General features: G+C 46.4%; 1 protein-coding gene across 2 annotated transcripts in view; it reads right to left on the bottom strand.

The window, feature by feature from the left end:
* Positions 1-13,558, bottom strand: part of VPS13C (vacuolar protein sorting 13 homolog C) — a 225,398-nt gene that overhangs the window by 181,075 nt on the left and 30,765 nt on the right. For both annotated transcript variants that reach the window (XM_061595881.1, XM_061595880.1), the window contains exon 9: positions 5,223-5,303. In XM_061595881.1, the coding sequence (XP_061451865.1) occupies positions 5,223-5,303 (81 nt within the window). The remainder of the gene's footprint in view (positions 1-5,222; positions 5,304-13,558) is intronic.

Below are 13,558 nucleotides of genomic sequence, written 5' to 3' on the forward strand. Positions count from 1 at the left end.
TTTTTTTCCCTTCTGGGAAGCATATAGAAAGGATAAATGTATGCTCCATAATGGCAACATAGTCATGGGTACCCAAGCTTTTGATCTGAAGGCACATGAGGCAGCCACCTAGCTGAAGCTCAGGTCTGATTCTGGATAGAAGACTGCCTAGGAACTACATATATACTGGCTTCAGTTCCATGATGGAAGAAAGACAGGATATAAAAGGGGTGGGGATTTATCGAGAGGTAGGATAGAAATCTTGATATAAATAGGCAATGGCTGAAGCTCAGTGATAGAAGGTATGCCTTTCATGCACAAGATTCCAAGTTAAATCTATGGGACAAATTATAGAGTCATAGGACTAGGACAGATTTCTGTTTATGCTTTTGGAGAGCTGCTGCCAATCAGAGAAGACAATATGCGCTCAGAGATGCCCCTAGGCACCGGGAAGCAGGGCAGTTGCCCCCGGCCCCACGCTTTGGGGGTCCCGTGCTTGGTGATCTGCTCACCAGCCGGCTCCTCCCTCCCTGCCTGCTCGCCTTCGCCACACCAGGCAGAGCGCAGCGCTCGCTCACTCTCTTTCTCTCCGCCCAGGACAGGGGCCCGCCCACCCGCCATGCTGAAGCCGCCACTGGCAGTGAGAAAGTTCAGCGCCTGCAATGGGATTTACAAGTCATTTAATTTCGGCTGGATCGTGGACAATGTGATTAGGCATTCCTAGAAGCAAGACCCTTGATTTTAGTGGAACTCAGCCCCCCTCCCTCAAAACTAGGTAGGACGGCAGCCGTATAAACCACCTTGCTTCGGAAAAGCACGGTTAATCGGATGTAAAAGTTCCTGATGTGACTTCCCCTAGGTAAGGATCGCCGTGGCTGTTATCTGGAAGGGTATCCTATTGTAATCCTAATGGGGGAGGCTATCCAAGGAGAAGTTCAGCTGGCCTCTGAAGCGAGCTGCGTTAGGAGCCCCTCACATGGCAAAAGCTCTGCTGTAGCTTTTGCCTTCAGCTAGCGTCACTAGCTTTCATATGTGTGTGTGTGAGAGAGAGAAAGACTTACAGCAAATGTTGCAGGCTTGCTCTTGAATATGCTCCAGCTTAAATCGCAAATAATGAAGAAGAAAATATTTTTAAACTCTTGCTTTTTCTGGTTCCTGTCTAAATAACTCTTAATAACCCGAAACACAGGGACTCCAGAAGATTAATCCCATGTGATTTGGGTGGGGTAAAGAGATTCAACATCTTTGCCCCAAACTCTATTATTTACCTTATTTACTCCAAATGAAATTCCCCCAAAGTTGGACAGACCTGCCTCCCCTAGTAACTTTGCCTAGGGTTGTAGAGGAACGTTTTGTGCAGCTTCCCTTCAGTTTGCAATCCTTTACACACTCACTTTGAAGTAAGCCCTATTGAGCTCATTAGGGGTTGCTTTTGAGTAAAATGCCTAGGATCCGGCTCCATGTTTTGTGCAGAGTTTTTTAAAGCTACAGTTCAATGCACAATCTTTTAGAGTAGCCCTGTTGAACTCACTGTGAGTAAGCATGCCTGAAATTGTTCTGCTAATGCGAGAGAAATTAAGAAAAGGCAATCTGAAAGGACCAATACTCAAAAATCTCTTAAGGCTGCAGTCCAATACACACTTACCTGGGAGGAAGACAACAGAGGCGTGAATTTGATTATAAATAATTGTAAATATTATAATTACGTACAGTATATTCGTAAATAAAGTCTCTCTCTCTCTCTCTCAATATATATATATAGAGAGAGAAAGAATGTGGGGGGAGCAACTATGCTTTTGCCCCGGGCCCCGCACATGCTAAGGGCAGGCCTGTATGCGCTAAGTAATCCACTGGTCCAAGACATTCTAAGGCAGCTTCAAAACTTCAGAAATAATTTTAAACTTCACCCAGGTTGGATACATCATATTTAGTTGCTATTTAATATTTATAGCAACATAAAATAATAAAATCAGAACATACATAAAATCACAATAATGTACTAAATATAAGCATGATCTGTTGGTCATTAAATGTATAAGCTCATTTTCAAGTAATCATATTATTGAGGAAGCCTTACCATAATCTGCTTATCAGATAAAAGAGTGATTTGGCAAACAACAACACCTCAACAAGGAAATGAAAAAGACATATGCTGTTTGGGACAAACATTCTTTAAAAAAAAATCAAAAGAGCATATTCAACAGCAAAGTTTTTTTTAAAAAAAATACAGTGACTCCATAGATACATAAAAAACAGCATTTTTTAATAACCTCCTTCCAAAAAGACAACACATAATCGCTTGCAGGGCAGCTCTTAACTGCTGCAAAATTGCTTATTTATTTAAATATAAGTTCCTATACCACCCTTCTAGTGCTTACGTACTCCTCAGGGTGGCTAACAATTTAAAATCACAATATCATATAAAATACGTTAAAAACACATCAGAGGCAGAAATCACAGATAAAACACATTTTTAAAAAACACAAGATTTAGCAGGAACAGAAATGTCTTCACCAACCAAAGAGAGGGTCACTTACAGTTCATAGGACAAAGTGCTCCACAATGTTGGTGCAGCCACTGAAAAGGCCCTCTCTTGTCTCCATCAGTCAAACCTCCACCCTAGGTGGACCAGAGAGAAGGGCCTCTCTCACTGGTCTTAGGGAAGAGGTGGCAATCCCTCAGGTGTGCCAGGCCACACATTTAGAGCTTTAAAGGTAATCATATACACTTTGGATTGCATCCAGAAGTGCTGGCAATCAGTGCAGCATAGGTGCAACATGGCCCCATGAGTATGCACCCTCTACCATGCTTTCTGTTGCATTCCGGACCAACTGCAGCTTCTGAGGAGTCTTTAGAGGTAGCCCTGTTCAAAGTGCGGGGCAGTAATCCAATCTGGATGGAACTAAGGCACGTGTTGCTATAGACAGAGCTGGCTTCCCCAGGAAGAGGTTCAACTGAAACATCAGCCGATGCAGAGCAAAGGTATTCCTGGCTATGGCTCCCATACAGCTATGATTATCCAGATACAAAGCCAAACCTTGGGGCACTCAAGCTGCAAGCCTGACTTTCCAAGGGGATTACAACCCTACTCAAATAATACATATTGAACCCTATTCCACAGTTCATCTCTCCTGACTGGAAGTACATCTATCTTGCCTATCTGAACAATCCATTACCACCTCCTGTCCCTGGTTCAGAACTTCAACAGCTTCCAAAATTCCTGTAACATTATGGGACATGTGCCCCCACCCACTATTTTTAGGCAGATGTGGGCTTTGTTGATAACACTCCCAACGCCCACAGGGAAACATCTTCCAAAATTAAATGTGCTCATTGTTTGCCATTCTAACACCAGTGCAATCCATACAAGGTTTAGAAAAATACAAGTAATTGAATTAATCCTATTCAAATATCTGTTGCTAGTTGTATATCATGAGCTCCTATACAGCATTATGTATGTTACACAGTGCAATCAGGGAGAAGGAGAAATACTGTGAACAGGGCAATCCCATTGCTCCTTCCTCCTCCCTCTCCCCCAGCTATCAAGAAAACCCATCCATGGGGCATAACAAATGCCCACCCCCAGCAGCAGTGACTGGTGAGCAGCAACATGATGGATGGATGGCCTGGGTTGCCTTGAGGATGTCAAGAGTTGGTGACCCCCTGCTCTATGGGATATAAGGGATTTATTGAGTGATGCAGCAGAAATGGCTCCTCAGATGAAGCTTTTGCTTGGAGGAGGAGAAGATTGGGCTGCTCTCTGAGCTGAGCGATGTCTTTGCAGCAACAGCCACCTCCACCTCTATCCTCTGCTTGAACAGCAGAGTTGCTACCACTGCAGCCATTTTGTTACTGACAAGAGCCCTGCCGGACAGCATGAGACCACAACAGAGTGAGGAGGGGAAGGAGATATGAGAAATAATTCCTTCGCCCCTCCCTTTTCTCTATATACTATATTTTCTATATACAGTAGGGCTCCGCTTTTTGGCATTCCACCAATACGGCGGCACCAGCGGGGCAATCAGCAGTAGCATGGAGAGCTCCAGCTGACAGCGATCAGCTATAGCACGTGAGCTCCCCGCACTCCATCTGATCGCTGTCAGCTATAGTGCGAGGAGCTCACAAGCTACAGCTGATCGCTGTCAGCTGGAGTGCGGAGGCTGGAATACAGTAGGGCCCCACTTTCCAGCAGTTTTTGCTTTTCAGCGGGGGCCTGGAACATAACCTGCCGTATGAGTGGGGCCCTACTGTATATTGTTTTCTGAGGTTCTAGGAAAAACACCAGCTTTGGCTCTCAGATGATTAGACAAGACTGAGAGAAGGATGGAGTTGCTCCCATTTACTGGCTCATCTTTCTTCCTCACTTGCATCTTTTAGAACCTTGTAAAACAGCATGACAACAATCTAGTGCAAACATAGTATAGAGACTCTGCAATGCAGGGTGATGAACCTGCAGTCACAGGCTGATCCTGCCCCATAGAGCAGTTTTGAATGCCCCACCACTGCCTTCCTAGATTTGGTACCTCTTTTTATGCTTAAAAAGCTCCCCATCTTGCATGGAGCCATTGTTAAAGGTCTTAGAAAGGCTCAGGAAATAATAATGGCTCTCCGTCCTGTTTCTTCTCTAAGACCTTCCGACAATTGCACCATGCAAGAAGGAGGCTTTTAAGGGTAAAAAGAAATATTTTCCCCATTGCAAAAACACTTTCTTTTAGCTCCTCCAGTCAGCACCAGAGTAGAAAATGACCATCCTACAGCAGCAGTGCCTTGGGAATCAAAAACACTCTCCTCCCACCCCACTTCTGCTGTGTGTGTGCATGTGTGCTTGTCTGCCCACCACACCCCTCTACCAAGCGCATGTGTGTGCACATGTGCTGCGAGAGTGTCTGTGCATACACAGGCGTACGACCCTTGGAGAGGTGGCCAAACCTCGGTGTGCCCCTCAGATTGAAAAAGGTTAGCCATCCTTTCTCTAATGCTATGATGAATCAGTGCCAAAGTCACAACCAGTCATTTCTCCTTTTTTAAAAAATGAAACTTACCCATATCAGTAAGAAAATAATAAAATGTGTTTAACATTTATATAGGTACATTAAGACTTAAAGTTATTTATTATTTATTTATTTATTTAGTTTAATTTATATACCGCCCTAAGCCCGAAGGCTCTCTGGGCAGTGTACAAAAAGATAAAAACAAGCACAATATATAAATACAATAAATACAATAAATAAATAAAAAGTTACCAGTATTTCTTCCCGGGAAGCATGGTAATACATTTCACTCTCCACATTCCAGTAGGCACTGAGAGAATCAAGGCGCAAAATCTGAAAGAGCAGACATCTCATTAGCTATTGCAAAGTGTAATACGAAATCACTTTCATCAAATATGTTACTTTTAAAATGAGGGAGCAATTCAGGCTATGCCTTCAAAAGCAAACTTTACATTAGAAATTATAGTGAATTCCGTGGTACAGCCATTCACTAGGTATTTTGCAGACTTCATCCTAAAGGAAGTATAAAGAAGTATAAAGGCGCTACAGAGAAGCAATAAATATTTCCACATAATCAATGTCTACAAAGATTAGGACAGGATGGGCTGCAGACTATGGAAACAGCCAACTTTCTCTTTTCACCAGGCAGCTTTCCCTCTTACCATATGATGGGATCAAAGGATCATAACACTTGTGTCAGCTATGGCACCTATTCCATCAAACACCAGTTTTTCTAACAAGCTAGTTCCAGTAGGATGTTGTGGAGGTATTTACAATTAATGTATTGTCATTTTTAGTATGATCCTCTTGATGCATTGATTTTAAGATTTTTTTGTGCAATGCAATGAATAAATTAAACAAGCAACAGCAGCAAGACAGGCTTTATACCTCAATGGGAACAAGGAGAGTGCTACTGCACACTGCCTGATCACTCCCACTTCATTCCTCCCCTGATCACTCCCTCCTTCATTCCTCAGCCTTTCCCAACCTTTGTGCCCCCAGATGTTGCTGGACTACAATTCCCATCAATCCTGACCATTGGCTATGCTGGATGGGGCTGATGGGAATTGCGGTTCATCAATATCTGGGGCACAAAAGTTGGAAAAGTCTGCATTAGAGTAAAAAGCTGCAATTAAGCTTGGCTTCCTATGACATCTGAACCCAGAACGGACAGCTGGTCTCACCTGGAAGGTGGTTTTCCCAAGTATCATGCCATCAGGTGGGTAGTTGCATCACCTGGTGTCCAAAGGCAGGAATGCACAAGAGTCAAGACTTCAGCTGCTCCTTCCGGCTTGACCCCAGTCCATTCCAGATGAAGTGTACACCAGATCCGTGCATCTCTCTAAGATGGAAAATCAGACAGAAAAGAATACAAGGAGCAGCAACCGTAATACACATCTTGACTCCAAACTGGAAATATGAACAAACAGTAATGAACAGTAAAGAACAGCCTTAGCAATAACATGACTCATGCAGTCAATGTAATACAGTTAATGTAATTCAAATTACCTCCAGAAAAAGCTAGGTGGCCCCCCTCAACATGGAGGGCCCTGATGGCATGTTACCTAGGAAAACCACCTTTCAGGTGAGATCAACAGTCCATTTTTCCCATGTAGCATGCCATCAGGTGGGATGTACCAAAGTAGTCCCAGTAGGGTGGGACCTGACTGCATCAGAGGAAGATAGTTCCTGTTGTAGAGCCCACCTACCAAATGAGGCATCTGAAGAAGCTTAATGATCTACTTTATTGTGTCTAATAAAGGAATTCAGTATGGACCACACAGCAGCCCTACAAATATCTGCAATGGGTGCATTTATTTATTTATTTATTATTGGATTTATTAGTCGCCCATCTGGCTGGTTACCCAGCCACTCTGGGCGACGTACAAAACAGAATAATACATTAGACATTAGACATTTGCATTGGTTGCAAAGGCAGCCGTAGTTGCTGCCGACCTTGTAGAATGGGCTGTGACATTTTGAGGCAGAGGTATTTGGAGAGATTCATAAGCCAGAGTGATGCAAGTCCACAGTCAACGAGACAGTGAGCTGGTGTCCTTCTTCCCCAAGGTCCTAGGATGAAACCAGATGAAAAGGGACTCGGTCAGACGAATGTCCTGGGTCCTAACCAGGTAAACCTTTAGGTACATCCAGAGAATACCAGGCCTTCTTGAGGGGATGAGTCGGCTGCAGACAAAAGGAAGGTAAAGTGATATTCTGACTGCAATGGAAAACAGAAGAAACTTTAGGTCAAAAAGTAGGATCCAGACAGAGCAGCACAGAGTCCTTGTGGAACATACAGAGGTGATGGGTAATGGAAAAATCTGCCAGATCCGATACCATCCGGGCTGAAGTAACTGCCACAAGAAAAAGGACTTTATATGAGAGCAAACATAATGAGGCAGTCCTGAGAGGCTCAAAAAGAGGACTTGCAAGGCCTGAAGGACCTTTTGAAGACTCCAAGAAGGAAACCGATAGGCTATAGGCAGTGAGAAGAGAGAAGCCGCTTTCAGGAACCACTTGACTAAGGGGTGTGTTTCGAGGGAGGTCTGGTCTGACCACACAAACAAGATGGTTGAAACGGCTGAGGCCTGCCAGTGCAGAGTATTAGGCTTCAGTCCCATTAAGAGACCAACATGGAGGAAGTCGAGTAGGTGGTTAACCATAGCACTGGACAGACGGAGCATTATGCAGCAAAGGCTGACCATGTGGCTTGGTAAATACAGATTGTGGAAGGCCTTCTAGATGCTAAAATGGTACCAATAACATTCTTAGAGAGCCCTGAACATCTCAAGTGGCTCCACTCAACACCCAGGCTGACAAACTCAGCCAGGCGGGATCTGGATGCCAAACTGGACCCTGAGAGAGCAGGTCTGGCCACGATAGTAGATGCCACAGTTTCTGGATTGAGAGAGCCAGAAGATCTGAAAACCATGACCTGCATGGCCAGTAAGGTGCCAGGAGAACGATCCGAGCACATTCCTGATGAATCTTCCTGATGGTCTGCCCCAGCAGAGAAACTGGAGGAAAAGCATAGAGTAGCCCTTTTGGCCATGGTGTTGACAGCGTGTCGATTGTTTCAGCGACCTGTTGATGATACCGTGCAAAGAACCTTAAACGCTGCGCATTCTGAGTGGAGGCAAAGAGATCTATTGTAAATGGACCGAACCAACGAAGCAGTTGATGGAACACCTCGGGATGCAGTTTCCGCTCCCAAGGAAGAACTTGTTGTCTGCTGAGCCGGTCTGCTGAGATATTGATGTCGCTGCTGAGGTGCTCCACCCTCAGGGAGTGTAGGTGACATTCAGCCCAACTGAAGATGAGAGTCGACTCTGCTTGATGAGCCCTTGACCTGTACCCCCTTGACAGTTCAAATGTGCTTTCACACTGACATCAGTCCGAATGGGACTGTCAGTTAGATGGAACTTCTCATGAAGATGAAGGAGCCAGACACGCAGGTCACAACTTCAGCAAGTTTATGCTGAGCAGTTGCTCAGCAGCTGTCCACTTGCCTTGAATGAAGAGGGAATTGCAATGGGCACCCCACCCTAGGAAACTGGCACTGGTTGTAATCAGAGTCCTCTTGCGTTCTCTGAAGGTAGTTGGTTTCTACAGATTTTCAGTCACTGTCCACCAGCAAAAGAGACTGCAGGAATGGGGAAAGATGTATTCTCCTCTTTCTGGAATTGGTGATGTCCAGCTGAAAGGGCAGGAGAGCCCACTGGAGTGGTTGGGTATGGTGGTGAGTCCAGGAAACAGTGTGAATGAAGAATATTAACAGTCCCAGTGCTTTGGCTAGGAGCATCACATCCTCTGTCTTTTGGGCCGTCATATGACGAGCTGTGTGGATGGTGGCTGCTATCCTCTCTGGGGACAAACACCATTGCACAAGCTGTGTCCAATATGGCGCCAAGTTGCTGAAGACGCTGCGTCGGAATCAGGTGGCCCTTTTCTAAGTTCACGAGGAAGCCATGGTCCCTCAAGGCGTCGAGGGTGAGACGTATGTGGGTGGATGCCTGAGACAGTGTGTGTCCATACCAGGAGATTGTCCAGGCAGACACAGATGTGGATACCCTGGAGCTGTAGGTGCTCCATCAGAGCAACCATCAGCTTCGTAAACACCCTTGGAGCTGATGAGAGACCAAACAGCAGAGTCCAGTACAGGAAGTGAGCCTGGTCATATGACCTCAGGAACCTTTGATGGGATGGCAGGATTGGTACCTACAGGTAGATTTCCTTCAGATCAATAGAAGCCAAAAAGTCCCCTTCCTGGAGTGCCTCCACCATCAATGCCAGAGACTCCATCTTGAAGCACTGATGCCTGAGAAAGGAGTAGAGGAATTTGAGGTCTAGGATTGCGCTTCACAAATGATCTTTTTGGGGCATTGTGTACAAAATGGAGTAGACACCTGAGTAAAATTCAGCAGGTTTCACTGGCTCTATTGCTCCTATGGAAAGCAAGTGACGTATGACCTCTGTCATCACTGCCCGCCTCTCGGGAGAGGGGGACAGGGAGGATGGCAGAAACCTGTGTGGAGGAAGCTCCCAGAATTCTATAGAGTAACCGTGAATCACAGAATCTTGCACCCAAGCATCCATGGTAACATGCCTCCAAGCGTTGGCAAAGTGAAGAAGTCTGCCACCTATTGGAATGGCATCAGTACTGGCGCTGCTGACATCCCCCATGGCCAGAGGTCAGAGTACGTCTCTGACATCCCAAAAACTGGTTCCGGTTGCGGCCAAAGAAGCACTGCTTCTTCCAGTAGCCTCTTGAGGAGAGAAAACCCCGGCCCCTACCTGTGGGTCATGATGGCCTAAAGGACTGCTGGTATTATAGGATGATGATCTGCTAGCAGCTCTGCCATTGCCTCATTTAGTTGTGGCTAACACCCGTTTCCTCTTATCCTTGGGATCAACCAGCACTGCCTTGAGGGCCTCATCTCCAAAAAACTGGGAGCCCAAATAGGGGGCTGTGGAAAGGTTGATACAAGCAATGTTGTCAGCATTCCAGTGGCATAGCCAAAGGGTCCAGCAAGCTACCACAACTGTGGACACAGCCTTAGCGGCAAACTGTGTTGCATCTAGCATCTGCCACAAACGCTGCAGCCTTGTGTCGCTTGACCAAGGTCTTACAGAGTCTAGCCGGGTCCAGCTGAGGATTGTCGAGTAACTCATCGAGCCACATCACAGAGGATGTGGTGATCAATAAGGCAGCGCAGGAAGCTTGGATGGCATATGCCAAGGTGTCATGGGTTCTTCAAAGAGTGAGGTTCAGCCTCCACTCAGATGCATCTTTGAATTCAGAGTCCCCTTCTTTCGGAAGGAGAGACCTGGAAATCAGACCCAAAATGGGCCTGTCCACTGCAGAGACCTTCGGGAATTTAATGAATTCAGGATCTAATGAATAAAACTTGCTAGCAAAGGCTGTCATGTGGCATGCATGAAGAGGATGACCCCATTCCTCCTTTGCTATCTTGTCAAAAGGGTCAGGAACTGGGAAGGAATGAACTGAAGACTTGGAAGCTTTCAACACCTTAGCCCCCTTTGACAGGGGCAGATGAAGGTTCAGGCATTGGCACATCAAGACCCAATGTCTTGGCTCTTGCAAAATAAGGCGAGGTCATCTGAAGATTGAAACAAACGGTGTGAGCAATCTTCCTCTCCTTCCAACTCCCCACTCCACTCAGCCTCATCTCCCTCAGGAGTGATGAAAGGATCAAGTGGATCAGCCTCAGCCTCTAGAGAGCGTTGAACCCTTCCCCTGGAGAAATCAAAAGGGTTAGGAGACAAGAGCCTCATTGCTCCAGACACTCTTCAGCTAAGGGTGAAGGTCGGGCCTGATGCATTGAGACGAGGGCAGGCCTTTGCAGCTCAGAGGAAATGGAACCCAGCAGAGAGTCTCTGAATTGAGATAGGAAGGCCTGTTTCAGAAGAAGACTCTGCAAGGGGGCGAAAGATGCAAGAGGATACAAGGGCAACTGAGGCTGGGGTGAAGGTGCGGATGGCTCAAGTAGCTCAGCCAAGGATAAAGATGCAGGAGTTGGAGGTTACGTGAAGGGGAACCACTGGCGAGGAGGTACTACTGGAGGCTGGTTGGGAAAACCCTCAAATTCCTCCTCTGAAAACTCAGCAGGCGAATGGGAAAGGGTCTCCAGTTTCTGCTGATCCTCTACAGAATTACCACATGAAGAAGGGAGACTGACATAGCGAGCTTGTCTGTTAGCCTTCCACTTAGCAGAGAAAAGTGACTTAGAACATTTGGAAGGAATGTGCTTGGAAAGTCTTTGCTTAGACGACTTGGCTTTAGAGGCGGGTTGAGATGCCAGTGACTGCGAAGAGGTTTGCAGCGGTGTATCACGGATGGGCAGATGTGGCTCTGCCACCAATTCCATAGCTGCAGTGGAAGATGGCCCAGCCATGGTAAACACGCACACAGTAGAAGGAAGTGGTACCAGACAAGACATAATAAAGTCCAATCACACACGCACAGACTGAAGGGTGTGGTGAGGAGCCAATCAACACATGCACAGGTAGAGGGGTGCGATGGATTGAAGGAGTCCAGCAGTAACATGCACACGGTAGAGGGGAGCGGTTTGACCTCAAATGCAGCCAAGTTTGGGGGTTTTTTACTCCAATTCCTTATTGCTTCTTCCCTTTCTTCTCCACTTCTTCCTATTCCACGCTTCTCCTTTTGTGCAAGACGGGGAATAAGCAAAGGAGACCAGGTACAAATAGGCACTGGAGAGACTGGAGAAGAAAAAAGGGTGGGGAAAAAGGCAAACCAAAATGGCGGATGGAGGAAAAAAGGCAGGAAAAACAGTAAGAAAAAATGGCGGGAACCCCCTAACTGGAGAGAAGCCTGCGCTCCCCAGCCAGGAGAAGGCACAGACTGCAGGGACAAGCAGCAGTGGTGGCTGTCGGAGGAGCTCAGGGAACAGAACAGAGCAGACCTGAAGCCACGAGCTTCAAGAGGCCAGCAGGCAGGAGAGAAAGGAGACACAGCCACGAGCTCCAAGAGATGGGTGACAGGGCTCTGAGAGGAGGCCAGGGCAGGAGAGGAACCGCAGCCACAGGCTCCAAGAAAGGGGTGGCAGGAAGCAGGCGCAGGAAAGGAGCAGCAGTTGCAAGCCCCTAGAGACAGGCAACAGGAGAGGGCAGAGGAGATAAGGGCAGAGGATCAGAGCCACAGCCGTGAGCTCCGAAAAGCAGCTGGCAGGAAAGGGCAGAGGCGGTGAGGGAAGAGGAATGGAGCCACAGCCACAAGCTCTGCAAGGTGGCCAGCGGGAGAGAAGATCACAGAGAAGCTCTGAAGCAGAGCAGGAGCTGGGGCTGGCTGAGGAGCTGGAGACAGGCCGCAGAAGGAGCCGCATGGCCAGGAGAGGAAACAACCCAGAGAAGGCCACAGCCACAAAAGCGAGAAAAAAGAGGCAGCATAAGCAAGCCTCAGCAAAAAGGTGTGTTTTTTGTTTTTGGGAGGTTTTTTACACACAAACCAGAGAAGAAATGAGGAAAACAGAAAGAAATGTCAACAGAATCAATAAGGAACAGACTCACTGAAAGAGAGTTAAGGCTGAAAGGATACCCCTAAGACAAAGGCAGGAATGGACTAGGGTCAAGCCACCAGAAGGAGCAGCTGGAGTCTTGACTCTTGTGCATTCCTGTCTTTAGACACCAGGCGGTGCTACCACCCACTTGATGGCATGCTACCTGGGGAAAACTGTTTCTTCCTAACCTTGGTTTTCCTAACAAGTCAAGATTCATTAGCCAATAATAAATCAAGGCTTAAGGATAGCAACAAACCAGGTAACCAGGTTCAGACATCACGAGAAACCAAGCTTAATTGCAGCTTCTTTCTCCCACTCATGTGAGAGGAGAAGCAAGGCAGGAGCAATTGGACACGATAAGCCAGCATGCATGGAGTATTGTGATACCCAAACAAGGCCAAGTAATTCTACTTGCCAAACATCAGACGATGCTACTGGGGTGAGAGGAGGAGCATCTATTGTTCGAATGGAGGCTGCTAAAAAAACATACCGCAGGCTTAACAAAAATAGCGTTTTGAATTCTGGTCACTGGTTAACATAAAAATTAAATTTCTGCTCCTGAACTTTGTATTAGAGCAGCGGTTCCCAAACTTTTTTCCCCATGGACTACCTGAAAACTGTAGATGGTCTTGGTGGACCACTTTTTCAGCCTGTTGTAGCAACGGTAATGTGCTGTGGTAGATTGCTGTATTTTTTTATTGCTTCTTATATTGCCTTTTATTGTATTATAGTTCGCATTTCATAGAATTAAAACTGTAGCAAAATAAAACAATAAATAAAAGCTGCAATACACATGCCCATTTGCTACCGGGCCAAGTTCAAGGTTCTAGTTTTGGTGTACAAAGCCCTATACAGCTCGGGACCAGGATACCTGAAAGACCGTCTTATTCCTTATATACCCAGTCGATCACTGCGCTCTGCAGGTGAAGGGCTCCTGCAGATACCATCTTATCAGGAGGTCTGTTCCGCACAATATAGGAAACGGACCTTTAGTGTGGTGGCACCTACCCTGTGGAATTCCCTCCCCTTGAATATTAAGGCAGA

The sequence above is a fragment of the Rhineura floridana genome, chromosome 14 (assembly GCF_030035675.1).
Source record: "Rhineura floridana isolate rRhiFlo1 chromosome 14, rRhiFlo1.hap2, whole genome shotgun sequence".
In the NCBI taxonomy this organism is placed as follows: domain Eukaryota; kingdom Metazoa; phylum Chordata; class Lepidosauria; order Squamata; family Rhineuridae; genus Rhineura; species Rhineura floridana.